This window comes from Macaca fascicularis, chromosome 17 (genome assembly GCF_037993035.2).
Source record: "Macaca fascicularis isolate 582-1 chromosome 17, T2T-MFA8v1.1".
Classification (NCBI taxonomy): Eukaryota; Metazoa; Chordata; class Mammalia; order Primates; family Cercopithecidae; genus Macaca; species Macaca fascicularis.
In genome coordinates, this window is record NC_088391.1 from 9272962 (window position 1) to 9292988 (window position 20027).

The 20027-nt window shown below is 43.2% G+C and overlaps 1 protein-coding gene and 1 long non-coding RNA gene across 5 annotated transcripts in view; one reads left to right on the top strand and one right to left on the bottom strand.

The window, feature by feature from the left end:
- The window catches only part of MTUS2 (microtubule associated scaffold protein 2), a 429948-nt gene that overhangs the window by 360936 nt on the left and 48985 nt on the right, over positions 1-20027 (top strand). For 3 of the 4 annotated variants that reach the window (XM_045377128.3, XM_045377130.3, XM_005585564.5), the window contains one exon: positions 1260-1326. The exons of the other annotated variant lie outside the window; for it this stretch is intronic. In XM_045377128.3, coding sequence (XP_045233063.2) covers positions 1260-1326 — 67 coding nt within the window. The remainder of the gene's footprint in view (positions 1-1259; positions 1327-20027) is intronic. 4 annotated transcript variants of the gene reach the window in all.
- Positions 153-19247, bottom strand: LOC123569803 (uncharacterized). The gene is made up of 4 exons (XR_006693598.3): positions 19165-19247; positions 16296-16387; positions 14821-14907; positions 153-285 (listed from the first exon to the last, which is right to left on the bottom strand). It is a non-coding gene; the product is annotated as an uncharacterized lncRNA (long non-coding RNA).

The following is a 20027-nucleotide window of genomic DNA, read 5'->3' on the forward strand; positions in this document are numbered from 1 at the left end:
CGTTTCCCTCAGGGACAGATCTATTGCTACATTTTCTTAAGGAAACTAGTAGCTAATAATTTTTGACTCCTGTGATGAAAATAGCTCTCAGTGTATTATGAAAATAGGGTTTTATTTTTGACATGATGAATATTATGACACAGCTTAGCAAATGCCCTCTGGATAACCCGAGACCCTCCCACCAACCCAAAGCAGCACACTTGTTACCCGCGTCTCAGAACAGCACACCGGAAACAATATTGTGAGAACGGTGTGGTCACATTCCGCACACGTCCTTCAGAGGTGCTGAAACCAACGGCAATGGTTATTAAGGAAGAAAAAACATTCTCAAGGCCCCGATGATATTCACGCTAGGTATTTGGTCCACACGTTACTCAAAATTCCCTCTCTGGAAATCAGTTTGCTTTGAGAGTCTATGCTACAGAATGACAGAGACTTTCTTTGAAGGCCTGTATTTTTGGTATCTCAAACTTGAAGAGAATTTATGTAGCTCATCTTTTCTGGTAATTGTGAGTAATAAAATCATAATATGCTGTTTATGGTGACTCAATAATGCAGATTACAAATTCAGCATATCTTCAACTACTTCCCTACTTTGATTTGAAAACAACTTAGCAGTCATTTAGTTATATGTGGCATTTTTTGCACTAAATGGTATTTCAAGCTTGAGATTTCCTCTTTTTGCATCTATTGATGCTGACAGTGGAACAAAAAACTTGGAAACCTTAAATGTTGTTGGTCATATTACAAAGAGAAGTGTTTCATGCTAAGCCTTCTGTCCTGATCTTTATTATTGATTAAGTAGCTAATCATGTATGGACAAAAGGGTAAGTGTAAAAAACAGTTGGTAAAACAAGCATTTGGCCCTCAGAGAAATATGGCACAGACTTTTTTAATGGTTGGAAATCTCATAGTAGTGATAATAATAAACACTGTATAATAATATATGGCAATAGATTGCATGGGACATAAATATGCAAAGAATTATTGCAGGATGATATACAAGAGTGTAATCCAGACAAAAGCACAACCACGGGTGTTATTAATATTATAATGCTAGCTTTGCCATTTGAATGGGATACAAATGAATGAGTCAGACTTGACTTTGTAAGTTTTTATATGCTTGTATAATGTGAAAATTATCTCCTTAAGGACTAGACTTATAAATATTTGCTTAATACGATTCATTAATTAATCATGTGAAAGTGCTTATCTAGCATAAAACTAGGGGACTCTCGGTATCCGTTTTGTTTTTTCAGAGTGAAAGTGCCCTTGTGAAAGAAAAAGAGCTGTCAATCGAACTTGCAAACATCAGGGATGAAGTTGGTAAGTAGGGCATTGAAAATGAGGAGCATAAAGAATGTCTTTTCCTGATTCCTATGAATGTGTAACAAAAGCAATTACACCTCCTGTAATAAGCCAGTGCAAACCTGCCTAGATGAATGAAGTATCTTGCCTAGCGCAGTGGTGGGCTGCTGCGGCCTTAGCAGGGAACCATAATTTTCACGTCTCTGCTGTTATAAAGACAGCTTCCTAACAGTTCACAGTGGAACTCATCAGTCCTTGACTCTGCTATTTGCAGACGGCAGCTCATACACCAGTCTGCATTGATCCATCTGGGTCCCCTCTGATAAAATGGGGTGCTGTCTGTAAGACGCAGATGTTCCATGGCTTCCTGCCACTGTCTACCCTGTTGTGAAATACTCTGTGATCTAGAACAAGGTCAAAAACACAAATCTGGTTGGATTAAAAATGTGAGAGTTCATGTTGAAATTTCTAATCTTTGGCTGATGAAATGGTTTGGTTCAGTCTGGACCGTAGAGACCTTATAAATAAAATGATCCCCAAACCCTGGGGATGTGGCTTTCACTGTAGGTCAAGGACAGGACCAGATATTTGCCATGTTCTCATTGCTTGATCCCATTTTCCCTCTTGACCATCTGTTATTCTCTTTCCCCAGGAATCAGTCAGCAAAGCTGAAATACACATGGTCTGTTCCCATTGCCCACTATTGTCTTTGTCAGTGAGCACTTCTCCTCCATCTAGTGTGGTCCTGGGAACAGGCCACCATGTGCAGGTGTGGCTTCCTCCGTGAGGGGATTGGAGCAATCTCAGGTGTCCTTGGCACGTAGCTAGCCATGCAGATAGGCAGAAGGCTGGACTTCCCCAGGGACCACATGCCCTCAGGTGTGCAGTGGACAGAATAGTGAGATCCAAGCATAGCCTTCCCCAACCCTTTGTATTCCCCTCTCCTTTCGTTAAAATGTTTTCTTTTTCTCCCTTGTGAGTTCTGTGACTTCTTTTAACGTTAAAGTAGGTCTGCAGTGGTCTCTTCTCCTCTCTAAGGACAGCAGGTGCTTGTGGGAAAACAACAAATACAGGCCCCTTCCCAGCCTCGCTGGTGTGTGATCCAGAGCAGCAGGACCCTGCTACTGCTGCAGGGACACCTACACCCGGACACCCCTTCTCCCCGGCCAGGAGAAGCCCAGGGCTTGACGCCAGATATACGCTTCTTCCGACAGAGTCAGCTAGGAAAGGCAGGGTGTGAGGAGCCCTGGGAAGCTGAGGTCCATGAGGGCCATGTCTGACCTGGCTGGAAGGAGGAGCGGGAGGGGCGAAAGCGGCCCCATGCCCCGCAGACTCCTGCTGGAAAAGTCTCATCCTTCCTTTTTGCCATTGTTGTTGTTTTCATGGAGGTTGAGCCTAATTTCTGTGTGTTGGGTATCACCCCAAGCAGCATTCACAGGGACAGCTCCAGTGATGACCTCATTGCCAAGGCCGCCGTGGGTGAAGCCTCTGTGCCCCCATCTGAGTTTCTTCACCAGTGTGGCCACCCCTCATGATCCAGATGCCCACATCTGGCCTCAAAGACCAGTGTTGAGAGTGGCCCCCACTTTTTCCTGAAGGGAAACTCCTGGTACACTCACTGGCGACCCTGCCCAGTGCCAGGGACTGTTTCCGTTCTTCTCTAAGGAAGAACTCACCACTGTTCACCCATGGAGCCATGGGTCCCATGTGATTGGCTGCCCTCCCGTGCATGCACACATTGTACACACATGCACACACACACACACACACGCACACACACACACGCGAGAGCTGTCCTCCTCGATGACTCCCGTGGTTCCTTTAAAAGGACCTTCCGCCTCCTTCCACACTGATGGAAACTGCTTTATCAAAAAGGAGTTCCTCCTTCCTCACTGATGAACTGCAAAGACCCGCCTCTGCACCCATCCGCTTTAGGGCCTGCCCTCAGCTGGAGGTGACTCTGAGGCCTCTGCTCCTCAGCGAAGCTGCCAAAGAGCAGGTTTCACCTCTGCTGGCCTTCAGGTCAGTTCCCAGGGAATGTGGAGGTGGAGACAGCTGGGAGATCTTGCCTTGTCCCCTACTGGAATCTGCCTTCCACCTTGTAGAGGTAGAGACCCTTGGAGATGGCCCCTGATGACACTGCAGGGACAGCTCAGAGGCCTAGGGTAGAGGTTCCAAAATTCTCAATTCACAGTGAACACAGTGTCTCAGTAACTTTTTTTTCACAGTCTCAAGGCCAAATAAATACCTTGCAGCTCTATTTATTAAGGAGTTAGGTCTAAGCCACTTAAGTGTGTATGTCCTAACAACTTTGTGGCCATTTGAAAAACTGAACATAAATGGAAAGAAAACAATATATTTTTGTTTTATTCTTAAGGAACCACAATGACTTGCTTGTGTTTGGGCCCCACACAACTTCTCAGACCTTGGCATCGGATTGGATAAGGCTATCCTTGTATCTTGTTTCACACTGATTTTCACTGCATATTTTTTATCATAGCAGCAGCCAAAACCTCAGCTTTGCAAAGTTATGATATCAAAGGGGATGAAGTGTGAGCTAATGTTGAGCTAATGTCAAAACTCTGAACCCCCCAAACCAGGAGTTCGCATGGTATCCCCCAGGGAGGCAGCATCGGTGTGTTTCCCTTGGGAGTATTAATGGAAGAAATGCTGCAGCGCCCTGTGATTTGCCGCAGTGGCCCAGGGTGCCTCAGCACACAGTTTGCAAACCACTGGCTTGGGGACACTTCCCTGCCCTCAGTGGCCGAGAGACTTGAGCATGAGGAAGGTTGGGTCTCCAGAGACTCAGAAACAGAAAGATGCTGATAAGTTATGGTTCAGCTAGAAAAGTGTGCGGTGTTACCCCCTGTAATGTATAGCTCCTGCCGCCTTTCCTCCTCTTTTAGCAAGATATGTTAGTCTCAGTTAAGGGAGTGATAGAAAAGCATTGAATTATATGAGGACTGTCAAGTCTTGTAGCCCTGAAATGCTAGAAGCCAATCCCTGAGTATGCTTCTCTATGAAACAGACGAGTTTCTAGGGGGTTCCAAGGCTTGGCAGTTCTGAGCATGGGCTTTAGGTTCAGGTGGGGCGAGCTGGTAGACCTCTGTGTCCCACAAGTTCCCCTTCATAACATGGAAAGTCAGTTAAAGAAGATAGTGCGGATAGCTCTCCGTCAGGGTGACTCTCTTAACTCTCCGGTGTGTAGCACCTTGAACCCAAAGATAAAAGATGGAAATTTCCACTCCAGGGTGAATTTCTCCCTGGAGAGACTTCTGCCCTCCCCGTGGGCAAGCTTTGGCTCTGAGGGCCCCGTGTCCCCTGATGCAGTTGGGTTGGGTGCCGGGTGTGCCAAGTGCAAGGCTGCTTCTCTCTGTGCTTTCCCGAAGCTTCTAAATGCAGCAGGCACTGCACAAGGATTACATTGGGTTTTGGGTTTAAGTCTTATTTGATTTCTGCCTAAGTGCTAAGAATAGAACCAGAATTATCTGCCAGATGAAAAAGCTACTAGAGGGAGGGCGGAAGGCCTTGGCAGCACCACTGCCTGGTTCCTTCGGCCCAGCTTTCATCCCCGGCACACACTTCAGCCGCAAGCACCCAGTTCACAGCTGAGATTGCATTGAGAGAACAAAGACGGAGGGGAATGTGGGGATCAGTTGTCAACCGTAAAGCGCATAAGCTCTGGCGTCTTGACATGCAATGTATTCTCTTTTTGGGAGAAGAGCATTGAGCATGCAAACCTGGCTTACGGGTGGCCCAGAGAGAGTAGTATGGTCAGTCCCTTCCCCTTAGCACCAGCCCTGTCCTAAGTTAAGGCTCTTATCAGCTGAGTCTAATGGGAACTGGAGGTGGAGGGATGTGGGGGGACATGGGGGACATGGAATTTCTAAGGCTCTGATTTCAGACAAGGAAGAAGGGAAGAAGGTGCAGAAAGTCAGAATAGTTAGGTGTATTTATTGCAGATTCCAGAACAGGGCTGCCCTGTCTCCCAAATCTAAAAATTGCTGCTTAAACTGTTTCATATCCATTAAACTCATGCCTAAATTCCACCAATATCTGTTAATAAGTACCCATCCATTGTCCAAACTTTTGAGGTGAATAAATGCAATCGAAAGCTTTAGCATCTGGACTGAGTACAGTGGCTCACACCTGTAATCCTAGCACTTTGGGAGGCCGAAGCAGGTGGATCACCTGAGGTCGGGAGTTTGAGACCAGCCTGGCCAACATGGTCAAACCCCATCTCTCTAAAAAAAAAAAAAAAAAAAAATACAAAAAATTAGCCAGGTGTGGTGGCAGGTGCCAGTAATCCCAGCTACTGAGGAGGCTGAGGCAGGAGAATCACCTGAACCCAGAAGGCAGAGGTGGCAGTGAGCCGAGATTGTGCCATTGCACTCCAGCCTGGGTGACAAGAGCAAAATTCTGTCTCAAAAAAAAAAAAAAAGCTTTAGCATCTGGTCAGAATCAGCTTTGTCTGTGTTCACAGGCCTGATGCATATTAGAATCACCTGCAGTGATGCCCTAGGCAACAGAATCAAAACATTTGAAGAGGAGGCCTAGGCCATTTTTTTTAAAGCCCCCAGCTGTTTATTAAGTACAGTGAAGTTGGAGATTCAATGAACTACACTGAAGGAACAGGGGGTTTGATTTGGGCCAGGGACAGGGTTGAGGCAGGAAGTACATCAATTGGGATAGGCCTGGAAGGGCAGGATCCCATCATGGGGGGCCCTGGGCAGCAAGGCAGGCCAAGGGAGAGCAGCACAGGTGGGTGGGGAAAGGCGCAGAAAAGGAAGATGCGAAAGACAAATTGCACCTGTTTGGAGATTATACCGAGGCTGGCCTGGCTCCTGAGAAATGGCAAAGGATATCCCTTTCCTTCACTCCCGCCTCCTTCCTTCGCCTTTGCCCGTCTGCCTGGGGAACTCAGTCTTCTCAAGTCAGCTACCCTCCTGGTGAGATGGACTTTGGGGAGCAAGGCATGGAAAGCAATCCCCAGTACATTTGCAGACACTGCCCTTTTATACCTTCCCATTTGTGACCTCTCTGGTGGTATCACGACTGAATCTTCTAGAAGGTCCGTAGTTGGACTAGTGCCCTCTACCAGAGACTCGATGTGTGTCCTCACACACTGGAAGAGAATCTCCAGTAGTCTTTAAGTAGGAATTTCCTGGCAATTGATTTACAAGTAAACCTTGAGAACATGCCCTAGTGAGTGCTGTTTTCTCATGCCCAGGGTATGGAGGGTTTCTCCATATTGACAGCCAATTCTTCCTCATCAGCTGAGTGTCCAGTGATTCCATTCAGTTCTGACACCAAGGACCCAGTGTTAGTATAGACCCCCAGGTTGAGAGCTCAGTCCCACAAGACCATGTCCACCTCAGAAACCAGTCCTAAGTCTCAGCGGCCACCCAAGGTTCTGTCCAATCTGCTATAAACTCAGAGGTTCCCACAACTGCCTCCTTAGATTTGATAATTCACTAGAAAGATTCATAGAGCAGGGTATTTGGCAGGGAGAGAGGTGGGGAGTTTCCATGCCCTCTGGGTGCACCATCTTCCCTGTACCTTAGTATACTCACCAACCCCAAAGCCTGTTGAATCACATTCAAGAGTTTATATAATTTTGGCCAAGGCAGGTGGATCACTTGAGGCCAGGAGTTCGAGGCCAGCCTGGCCATGGCGAAACCCCATCTCTACTAAAAACACACACACAAAAAATTGGCCAGGCGTGGTGGCAGGCACCTGTAATCCCAGCTACTCGGGAGGCTGAGGCAGGAGAATTGCTTGAACCTGGGAGGCGGATGTTGCAATGAGCTGTGATTGTGTCACTGCACTCCAGCCTGGGCGACAGAGCAAGACTCTGTCTCAAAAAAAATAAAAAAGTTTATAAAGTTTATATAATTCTATCCCCAGCCTCCCTTCCTCTCCCTGGAAGTCGGTGGGTGGGACTGAAAGTTCCAATCCTCTAATGACTTCTTCATTCTAGTGACCAGCCCCATCCTAAAGTCAAATAGGGACCCTACCCTAAGTCATCATTAGCATAAACTCAGGTGTGATTGAAAGGGGATCATTATGAGTCACAAAAGGTAATCCTGCCACTTGAAAAACTCCAAGCATTTTAGAGACTTGTGCCAGAAACTGGGAAGAAGGACCAAATATATTTTATACCACATCCAGACCAGGTCGGTCCTACAGTCATGGAGAATGATTCACTCATTTTGCGAGGTTCTGAGCACCTTGTGTGGAGCAGACAGGGAAGTCATAGGAGTTTAGGGCTAGTCCAGACCAGAGTGACAGTACCCTATCCATTGCATTTTAGAAATCAGTCTACAGACTTGTTTCAAAGATCTTGGCTAAAGCTGGGACATGTGCCAAAAGCACCAAAGGAAAAACTTCGTTCTCCTTAATCTCAGTCCATTCATGCATCCAACAGCTGTTTCTAGAGCACCTACTTTTTGTCAGACACAGGCTGGTCAGGGTCACCATGGGTGGTGCAGTAGGTTATACTGTTTAAAGGGGCACCCCTCTGGGTCAGGGCTGAAATGCATCCAACTGCAGCCACCACCAAGCCCTGTGGCCTGGCATGAGGCTGCTGCCACTCAGAGGAAGGGACACTTTTTCCCCAGATTGCACAGAGGTGCTGTGTGGGCTAGATTGACCCGATGCTTAGTACCAGAGATTCTGTGAAAGAGGTGCTGTCTACTGTGGACCTCATATGCTAAGATGCAAATAGATGCGTGTGGGCAGGGGAGGAGAGCACAACCATGGAGCACCTACCAACACCTGCTGCCCCCAGTAAATCCGCCCTGGAACAGTGGTTGCCATGATCATTTGCAGACATTGCCCATTCTGCACACCTAAGGACAGAATGAGTGTTTCCCTGTTTCTCTTTCTATGTATCAGAGTCTTCATACTTGTCATTTCATAGCCATAAAATGTTCTGTAGTGCTGATAAACTAGAATACATTCCTTTTCTTTGAGCATTTGGATTTTTACCATTTTTGTTGTTATGCAACAAGTATAGTGTTTGCAAATTACTTTTTACCTCTTTTGTTATTTTCTTGGGAATATATTCTCAAAAGCACTGACTGATAATTTTGGGAGGATTTTACATTTGTCCCAAATGTATCTATAATGCAAAATGTGTTGGATATTTATTCTGTAAATCAAGATAAAAGATTATGGTGGATTTCATCTTGTGTTGCTAGGGTTGTCTTATAAAGAGGAAATTAAATCTTCTCTCTCTCCCTCTCATGCACACAAACATACACACAAATGAGAAGAGACACATAATATCCAAGTATGTATCAGGGTATAGTTTACGACGGAGCCTTTTGTGGTTCAAGAGTACAATCCCTATGGAGTGGCTGAATTTGCTCATATTTGTGTTACATTGTACATGTTTATTATCCATAGTTCAAAAATCCAAAATCTGAGATGCTCCAAAATCCAAAACCTTTTGAGCACCGACCTGATGCTCAAAAGAAATGCTGAGTGGATGCTTTCGGATTTCAGATTTTTAAATTAGGGATGCTCAACTAGTAAGTATAATGCAAATATTCCAAAATAAAAAAAAGAAAATCTGAAATGTGAAATGCTTTTGGTACCAAGCATTTCAGATAAGGGATACTCAACATATGTTTCCTTGGAGACAGGGCACTCTGGTGTCAAAAATGAAATCAGATCAAGTTAGAATTTTAGGAATATATGATGCATATGAAAGTATACGTCATGAACTGGGAGACCTCAAACCAAAAACTGCTACTAAGGCTCAACTTTACAGCAGTTGCAGCACAATTTCTAGAGCATAAAGATTTTGACTTTTTTCATGATTGGCTGTCATATATTCTTTTTTCAGGCAAATAGAGCTGTTTGAGCTGATTCATCTGTAGCTGATTGGTTTGATTTCATTCAATCATGCTTATAAAGACCAAAAGCTTACTTGTGTGTTTTGTTTAGGGATAGGATAATTGCCTGTTTGGGGAAATCAGGGTGACTTAAGTTTCGGTTACCTGGCTCTAGGTAGTTGGCGTTGGGGTATATAAACTGTGGCCTCCATTTTTATTTTTTTAAAATGCTGGTCATAAAGGATCTCATCCTCAGCTCACCCTCCATGGGTGATGGCTCTTGTCTGTGGGGTTTTGGGGAATTGGGTGTGTCCTTGGAAAAGGCTTCCCCAGGTGGTGGTGGTTGTGGAGATTAAAGGGCATTTTGGATCCCCAGGAAACCAGAATCCAGCACCACACCCAGGGAGGAAGAGCAAAGATGCTAGAAATAGATTTAATATTTGATTTTTTATCACATTTAAAAATTTTCCAGAAAATAAAATATGACCCTTGATTTTTCTGATGGAACACCACACTCCAAATTCCAAAGTCGAATATTGAATCACTGAAGAGCACTGATGTATTTGTAAGCACTGAAATCGGTTTATAAGATGCTGTTCCCCAGAAAGGATTATCTCCTTTCGAGATCGTATGCCTCACGTTTTGTTTACTGCCATCAGGTGGATGTTTAAGGTTCTCTCCCTAGCCAAGCTGAGAGAGAAAATGACATCATAGTCACACTGTGACTGCCTTATTAGAAAACCTGAGTCTTAAAAATCAATATGAATTAAACAAACTCCACCAGACAGAAAACATGCAATGCAGCAGCGATACAATGGAGCCCTCCGGCTGGCACCCCTCGCTAACCCTGCTGCCCTGCCGGCCAGACTGGAAAGCCTGTTGAAATGTGCATGAACCAATGATGCTTCCCCAGCAAAACTCCCATCACGCTCTTCCCTGGGGCTGCTCAAAGCTGTGACTATCTGAATGTGGTGTGAAATTGGCTCTTAACTTTGGAGTTCTCAATCACCCCAGCTGCTGGCTTCATTGGCCAGAACTAAGTCACAAGGCAAATTTAGCCACAATGGAGATGGGCACATGTGTTTTTTTCCCCTTGGTGACCTTGCCCAGATATTGCCCAGTTCACCTGCAGCTACCCCCAGTCCCCATTACTGCTGGACAAAGCTGCCTCCTGCTCCTGTGCCCTTTTCAGAGCTTGTGACAGCCTCTGTTCTCGGTGTCCCCACCCAAGCCAGGCCACAGGTTTTCATCTTCCTGCTGGCTTCAGATTTAAGATGGACTTTGCTTTTTTATCTTTTCTGAACACTTTAAAAATACTAAAAATGGAATATAGTTGAAAAACAGAATGCTCTTTTTTTTTTTTTTTTTTTGTTAACACGGAGTCTCACTCTCACCCAAGCTGGAGTGCAGCAGTGTGATCTCAGCTCACTGCCACCTCCGTCTCCCGAGTTCAAGCGATTCTCATGCCTCAGGCTCCCTAGTAGCTAGGATTACAGGCACGGGCCACCATGCCCAGCTAGTTTTTGTATTTTTAGTAGAGGCGGGGTTTCGCCATGTTTGTCAGGCTGGTCTCGAACTCCTGCCCTCAAGTGATCTGCCTGCCTCGGCCTCCCAAAGTGTTGGGATTACAGGCATGAGCCACCATGCCTGGCCTAAAGCACTCTTTCTAGCAGAGTTTCTCAGGTATTGTACAGAAATCCAAATAGTTAAATCTATGTTTTGATTAAGGTCAGTTTATTGAAATATAGCAAAACAATACCTGAATGTTTTCTATAATATAAAATAAAGATGTAAGAAAAAATTTTGAGAGCTTGATATAAAGATGTGGTAGGAATCTAAGTTTGTGGCAGTGAGCACTGAATTGTTATTTATTATGTTCTTAAGTTATTGACTAGCATGCATTTTTCAGTATGCTCTCATTTATGACTAACAGCCCACACATACACACACATACAGTGGAAGGTATTTGTGAGATGATTTACCATTCATGATTATCAAAAAAAATTATCTTCTGGTCTTAATGATTATAATCCCTTTTAGTTACACAGTGCTTGGTACCTCCAAGCCCTTCCATATGACATGTTTTATTTATTCAAACAGTAAAGTAGGCGTTGGTATCCTTATTTTATACATAAGAAAACTGAGGGTCAGAAAGAGTAAGTGATTTCCTAACAGCATACAGCTGGTGTCGGAGAAAAGTCTTAAATTCTTCCCACATACAGTATCTAAGTTCACCACAGCATTTGCACCCTGACTACCAAGTGTTTTTTTTTTTTTTTCCAATTTTTAATTTGGTAAATTAAAATATCAGATAAACAAAATAAAATAGTTGTTACTCCTAACTCCATATGACTTCTACGCAAAACCATGATAGACGCTAGTATAAATCTGTCCAAACATGGATTATAACACAGTGTGATTTAATTGGTCCTAGGCTATATCCATTAGGATTGGGTTCAGGCATGAGTAACAAAATCCCGAAATAATGGTAGCTGAATCAAGGCAGCTGTTCATTTCTCTCTTACATAGGAGTCAAAAGGTGAGCACTGAGGAGCAGCTGTGGTACTGTTCCCCGTCCTTGGGGACCCAGGCTCCTTACAGCCACTGTCCTATGACCGCAAGGAGGAGGACCATGATACCCTCCCGACTGTGGTCCAGTGTGACAGTTGGTGTGACAGTCATTACATCTATATTGCAGGTGGCAGGCTGGAAGAAGGAAAGAACAAAGAAGCAGAGAAAGTGGGTCTGCTCTCTCTGGGGGAAAGTGTCCAGGAAGTGTCCTTGACTATACATCTCTTTGGCCAGAACTAAGTCACAAGTCAAATTTAGCCACAATGGAGCTGGGGAAATGTGCTTTTTTTCCTGTTGGTGACCTTGCCCAGATATTATGTTATTACTATGGAAGAAGGGGAGAATGTGACTAGCACCCTATATCATAGGTCCTCAATTGCCTCAACAGTTAGATGGGGATAGTAGTCCTGTCGTAAGTAGGTATGAGGTAGGTGAGGGCAAAGGATCTAGCAGAATGTTTGGAAGAATAGTGGGTGCTCAGTATGTGTTAATTCCCTTACATTTCAGATTAGATTCTGCTGTCTCCTCTCTCACCCAGCTTTAAAGAAGCTGACTCAAAATTAAGAAACCAAGAAACCAGCAGAAAAAAATAACCAACCTTGGGATCACAAAAAGAATGTACGTTTTCTGATTCATAAAACTATCTGTTCTAAGCACACCGACTAAAAGACAGAGTTTGTCAGACTAGATAAAAAAAGAAAAGCAAGACTTGGCTACATGCTGCCTAAAAGAAACCCGCTTCAAACATAAAGACACAAATAAGTTAAAAGTGAAAGGATGAAAAAAATATATATACTATGTGAACATCAATCAAAAGAATATTGGAGTGTCTGTATTCATATCACACAAAGTAGACTTCAGACCCAGGAATATTGCTAGGAATGAAGATGACCATTACATAATGACAAAAAGGTTGATTTACTAAAAAGACATAATGATACCAAATACCTACATGCCAAACAATAGAGCTTCAAAACACTGAAGCAAAAATGGATAGAACTGAAAGGAGAAATAGACAAATCTACAGTTATGATTGGAGACCCCAGCACTCCACTCTGAGTAACAACAGAACAAGCAGGCAGAAAATCAGTCAGCTGATTTTCTGTAGAAGACCTGAACAACGCTATCTTCCAACTTGACCTTACTGACATTATAGAATGCTGTATCCATTCTATACATCCAAACATGTGTATTCTGTGTATTCCACAACAGAATACACATGTTTTTCAAATATATGTGAAACATTTGGCAACACAGACCATATTCTGAGCCATAAAACAAACTTCATCAAATATAAAGGAACTGAAAATATACAAAATGTTTTGGACTATCATATAGTCTATAAATCAGTAACATAAAAATATCTGGAAAAAAATCTGCAAACATTTGGAAATTAAACAACATCCAAATAACACATAGGTCAAAGAGGAAACAAGATAAATTAGGAAATATTTCGAATTAAATAAAAACACAACATATCAAAATCTATGGAATGCAAAATTCTCTCTGATTAGCAGAGTTGGATCTTCTCATTCAATTTGCCAGCAAAATTTAGGGGGCACCCAAAATATATACCAGGCTCTTTCCTAGGTAAGCTGATGGTGAGGTGAGGAGTGTTATTTGAAAGAAGGTTTAGATTTAGTAGGTTTAGTGTACTGTCCAAATTTTTTTTTTAAATGGAGTTTCACTCTTGTTGCCCAAGCTGGCGTGCAGTGGCACAATCTCAGCTCACTGCAACCTCTGCCTCCTGGGTTCAAGCGGTTCTCCTGCCTCAGCCTCCCGAGTAGCTGGGATTAGAGGTGTGTGCCACCACACCCAGCTATTTTTTTTGTATTTTTAGTAGAGACGGGGTTTCACCATATTGGCCAAGCTGGTCCCAAACTCCTGACCTCAGGTGATCTGCCCACCTCAGCCTCACAAAGTGCTGGGATTATAGGCATGAGCCTGCATGCCCGGACTACTGTCAGAAATTTGCGAGTGACAATATAGCTTCAGATAAAATTACTGATTTGTTTGCACAATGGACCACTCAGCATGACTAGGCCCCTGTTATAAGAAAATAATATCAGTTCTAAGCGGGGAAAATTTCAGACCAGTGATGTCAACTGCCATGATTAGATTTTATTCCAGTAAATGTAATTTTCTAAAGTCATTTTAGTTTCTATCCCAAACAGGTGCTTACCCATGCACAGTAATATCAATACTGCAAACTCCCTTAAATGTACCAGAGACTAGGGTTGGTTGCCATGGAAAATACATTATCAGCTACAATTTCACAAAACTGCTACACTTTGAGAAAATGATTCATTCCAGTTGGCAGCAACGTATTTTTTGATATTTATAAAATTATTTTACATCTATATGCCTAACACTTTCTGGTTATTTTATGTGGAGGTGTTTGTTTTGTAACCCTTTAAAATGTTTACTCTTTTATGAATAAAGATAAAGATAACTTTTTTCTGATATATGTTATTATTGTTTTTGAGACAGAGTCTTGCTCTGTCACCTAGGCTGGAGTGCAGACATGCAGTTGTAACTCCTGGGCTCAAGTGATCCTCCTGCCTCAGCCTCCAGAGTAGCTGGGACTACAGGTGTATGCTACCACACCCAACTGTGTGTATATATATATAGTAGATATATGTGTATATATATATTTTGTAGAGACGGGGTCTCACTGCGTTGCCCAGGCTGGTCTCGAACTCCTGGACTGAAATGATTGTCCTGCCTCGGCCTTCCAAAGTGCTGGGATTACAGATGTGAGCCACTGTGCCTGCTAATGTTAATATTTTTAAATCTGTGAGTTTAATCTTTAACTAACCTGAACTGACTGGCTAGAATAGCTCCAATACCAAGGGCAACCCCTAAATCACCCTGGGGACAAGCAGCTTCCGGAAACAGAGTCAGCTGCCTCCACTGGTTTAGGACTCCGTAAATCTAATATTTGAATAGTGGTATATAGTTTACAAAGCTCTTTCACACATTACTGCATTTGATCCTGACAACAACAGTAGGAGATAGGCAAGGGAGATAATACCGCCATCAATTTCACAGTAAATATATCATGGCTATACAGAATAGAAGCAAACCCCAAATCACATACCTATTAAGAAGAACAGAGCTGCATCCTTATCTCTTCCCACCATAACCATATCAGGCTGCCTTCGCTTTGTAAGATCTAAATTGGTGTCTGAGAGAAGATAATAAATAGCAAGAAAAAGACGTAACGTGTTATAGATTTAACCTGGAAATGGCTGAAGAGCATTTGCAAAATATATGTTGTAAATTACAGACAATCACATGCAAATTATGCAAACATAATCGACTCAGTTGAGTTTCTCGTGAACAGGGACCTCCTCTTATTTTTCAGGGTATGTTAAGCCTCTGGCCCAGGGATTAGCACGATGAATGTGGGGAATTCAGCTGCTTCATTTTATAAACTTTATTCAACACAGATGTACTCTTTGCTGTGCCAGGAGGAAAAGAAAGATGTGACCAGGGCTCTGCACTCCTGAAATGCCTGTGTATTGGAGAGACAGACACATAGCAGGTCATTCATATCCAGTGTAGGGAGCAAGGTGCTGGTGGTCTGGGAGTTTAGAGGAGGGTTTGTAACCCAGTCAGGGGTCCAGAAAAGGAGGTAGGAGAAAAACAGCTTCAAGGAAATGTAGGAGTCGGTGAACAAGTGATTCTTCTGTACACTTGATCAGTTTCAGAGACAGCATTAATGACAACATTGACTTAATCTCTCTACTGGGAAACAGGAAAAACAGTGAAGACAGTTGTTTCTATATGGCTGTCTCTAAGCAGGAGGAGTAGAGGAAATGAGTTTGTGTTTATGAGACTTACTATTGCTTGCATAAAAAGCAGGGCCGGTGTCTGGGATATGAGGCTCAAATGATTCTTGGCAGATTTTTTAACATTTGTTTTTTTTTTTTTTGGTCATGTCTAAGCCATTATGAATTAGCCTGATTCACTCAAAGAACCACTGATACCACCAGGGCCATGGTTAGGTATTAAATGTACTGTCAGTCTATTTGCTTAATTTGGCAGATGATTTGAACAAATATATAAATTGCAGTGTATGTTTATATAGTGGTCAAGTCTCTTTTTGATAAGAATTGCACTTTTTCAGCCAAAGAAAGTTAATTCTGTTGAACAAGATGATAACTTGACCAATTCTGCATTGCAAGTAATCATGTAAAGACCTAACTAGGTCACTGCTACTGAAACCTAAGTTTCAGTATGAATCTGATGAAGATCCAGGGCTCTTCAACACAGCTGTTTTCTATTTACAAAGGTCCTGATGAAGAACATGGTCAGAGTTTAGCCAGTCAGAAAGATGATTCCAGGTGAGGTGTCATCTGGAGAGCCCAGGCTGGCAGCTAAGTGCAGGTGCTTATGTTAGTGGACTCCCTGTGGTCCAGCTTTTTAAATTTTCCTTGTTAGTACACCAGGAATGGTTCTGACTTTCAGGGAAATACTTTTAACTCAGTTTACTGGAGCATGATCTAGAAAACCAAATTACCAATGTATTAATTTACAATGAGAAATACGTCTCTTTATAGGCAGACCTACCTGGGAGCAAGGTGGTAGTGGTCTGGGAGTTTAGAGGAGGGTTGTTACCCAGTCAGGGGTCCAGGAAAGGCCGTAGCAAGGAAACTGCTGAGCTTTAAGGAAACGTAGGAGTCAGTGAACAAATGATTCTTCCCTACACTTGATCAATTTTAGAAAGGCAAAATTGTAATCAGTGGCTGCTCAGTGGATCAAAGTCAGTCGTGTGCTCTATCAATACCAATGGCATCTTGCCACGATATCCCTGAGGAGCTATCTGCATAATGATTTCTTTTCTAGATCCTCAGTGTTTAGACATCCCCATAGGAGGAGACAGAATCCTATTAGAATCACCGGAAGCTTTTCTCAACTATTCATGCCCTGTCTTCTGCTTCTAGCCGTAATAGCATAACTGGTACTGACTGTGATAACCACCGATACGCAGCTATAAAACAGACGAAACATGAGGCAACTGTTTCTAAGCACTGCACAGTTGACACCTTAGCCTTAATCCTTGGAAAAAGGGAAGCGCATGAAATGAATCAGTCCCCTGTTAGCCCCAGCTTACTGCCTGGGGCCGCTCACCAAACCTGGGCGCGGGAGGTGTGCAGGTTGTGGCCGCCATCTTGCTGGGCTGAAGAGGTAAACACGAGAGTACAGGGCAATTGAAGTGACTAGGAATTCCACTAGCTACTAGTGGGGTGAGCACTGGACAGGAGTAAGCTGAGCAGAGCAGGGCCCCAGGGATTACATGGCGGGGGGTTCCCATGTGATCTTAGGTGAAGGGTAGGCTGCACATATTCAGAAGGCCTGCAGAGGGCAGCTGAGGGCAGGTCTGAGTGCTGAGTGGAGGTTCCACCCGTTGTGCAGTGCTGGGAAATACGGGAATTCCAGCCCAGTCGGGGGGAAGATTCTCACCAAGTACTGTGAGCAATCAGTTGAGACCTGAGAAAGGCCGGTCTGTAGAATGACTGTTATCTAGAACAAGTGTCTCTCTAGCACGAAAGATGAATAAAACCATGTGTGACAGAATCAAAGGGATCCAGTAAGTGAACTGTCTGCCAGAACAACACACTCAATGCCCATTAAAGGAAGACAGTGTCGTACAGACTCCCTGCACTACCTCATCCACAGTGTTGAGCATGAACAAAAATAGACATACAAAGACGCGAGGCCTATCATCAAGGAAACAAGTAGTCAATAGAAATGGGTATTGAGGGTCAGGTATGTTAGCTCACACCTGAAATCCCAGCACTTTGAGGGGCCAAGGCAGGTGAATTGCTTGAGTTCAGGAGTTCGAGACCAACCTCCGCAACACGGCAAAACCCCATCTCTATTAAAAGTACAAAAATTAACTGGGCATGGTGCTGCACACCTGTAGTCCCAGCTGCTTGGGAGGCTGAGGTGGAAGGATTGCCAGAGCCCAGAAAGTGGAGGTTGCAGTGAGCCGTGATCACACCACTGTACTCCAGTCTGGGCAACAGAGCAAGACCCTGTCTCAAAATAAAAATAAAAATAAAGTTGTGTAAAAAAAAAGAAAGAAATCGATATTGAAATGCCCCAGATGTTGGAATTAGCAGATACGAAAATGTAAAAGCTATTATAAACACGTTCTAGCACTTCTACAAAAAGAGGAATGTAATGAGTAAACAGATAGAGGAGCACAACAGAGAAATAAAAACTATTATAAAAGAACCAAATGGAAATGTTAGAACCAAAAACAGAACCTCTGAAATAAATCATTCACCGATGGGCTTTTAAGCAGACTGGAGACTACAGAAAAAAGAGTCAGTGAATTGAAGATAGATCAACAGATAATTAGCCGATCAGAAGAAAAGAGAGAGAGAGAAAAAAAAAAAGGGCAGTAGCAGTGATCTGTGGGACTATAGCACCCAGGTCTAACAGATGTGTAATTGAGTTTTCAGAAGGACAAGAGAGAGGAGATTGAAGGGAAAAAATGGAAGAAATAATGGGCAGAAATATCCTGAGTTTGATTTTAAAAGAGCAACCTGAACACCCAAGAAGCTAAGTGAACCCCAAGAAGGATAAATGCAAAGAAAGCCACACCTAAGCACATCCGAGCCAAACTGCTGAAAATCAGACATAAAGAGGAAATATTAAAAAGCGCTTAGTGAAGACATGCATTACATTTAGGGGAACAAGGATGTAAATGACGGTTAGCCTTGTCAGAAATGAACAGAGCCCAGAAGGCAGTGGAATGACATTTGTATTAAATGCTGAAAGAAAAAAAAAACTGTCAGCCAGAATTCTATGTCTAGAGAAAATATCCTTTAAAACTGATGGAAACTTAGATGTATAGGAAAGAATTAAGATGGTCAAAATGGTAACCATGTGGATAAATATAAAAGACTAGGCCAGGCGCGGTAGCTCATGCCTGTAATCCCAGCACTTTGGGAGGCCATGGCGGGCGGATCATGAGGTCTGGAGATTGAGACCATCCTGGCTAACACAGTGAAACCCTGTCTCTACTAAAAATACAAAAAAAAAAAAAAAAAAAAAAAAAATAGCCAAGCGTGGTGGTAGGCCTGTAGTCCTAGCTACTTGGGAGGCTGAGGCAGGAGAATGGCATGAACCCGGGAGGCGGAGCTTGCAGTGAGCCAAGATGATGCCACTGCACTCCAGCCTGGGCGACAGAGCGTCACTCCGTCTCAGAAAAAAAAAAAAGACTATTCTTTTTGTTGTTTTTAGTTTATTTTTTAAATGTTCGGTTTGAGAAGTTTGGACTATGAATACATCTGTGTAATCACCACCCAAAACAAGAAATAGGATACTTACATTGCTCCAGAAAGTTCCCTCATGCCTCTTTCCAGCCAAGCCCCCCTTCCTCCAAAGCAACCCCTTTCTGATTTCTATCGCCATACATTAGTTTTACCTGTTCTTAGATTTCATATGAGTAGAATGAATAGTGTGTATTCTTCTGTGTCTGGCTGCTTTTGCTCCACATAAGAGATTAATCCACAGTGTTGAGTGTATCTGTGGTTTGCTCCTTTTTATTGTTGACTAGCATTCCATTTGCATGAGTAACTATATACCACAATGCATTTATGCATTGCTGGTAGACATTTGGGTTGTTGCCACTGTCTTGCTGTTATAAATAAGGCTGTTATGAATATCCTTATTACAAGCCTTTTGTGGACATACACGTTCTCATTTCTCTCAGGTAAATCCCTACGTATAGAATTGCTGGTCATAGGTTAGATGTGAGTTTAACATTAGGAGAAAATACCAAACAGTTTTCAAAAATGGTTGCACCATTTTGCACCATCCCCAACAATCTTGGAGGGCTCCAGTCCCTCTACATTCTTGCCAACATTTGTCCGTAATTTTGTTGTTGTTGTTGTTGTTTTAGCCATTCTAGTAAGTGTGAAAAAGTATCGCATGGTGGTTTTGACTTGCATTTCTCGGATCGCTAATGATGTTGAGCACATTTTATGTGGCAACTGGCTATCTGTGTATCTTCTTTTGTGAAGCGTCTATGGCCCATTTTCTGTAGTGCTATGTGTCTTCTTATTGAATGGCACCTGCTGTCTTCACCCAAGCCCTTGGGCTGTCTCATGCTTGCCACATGTCCCACCTGGCCCACCTCACTCCTTTGTGCTTGTGACCTGTTTTCTGTATCTCAGCACTTAAAGACTGACTCGGAATGGCCTAAGTCTACAGTCGTGAAATGGAAAAATAGAAAGCAAATCTATTGCCAAGACATAAAGTATTTTAAAAGTGCTGTTCTTAAGATAA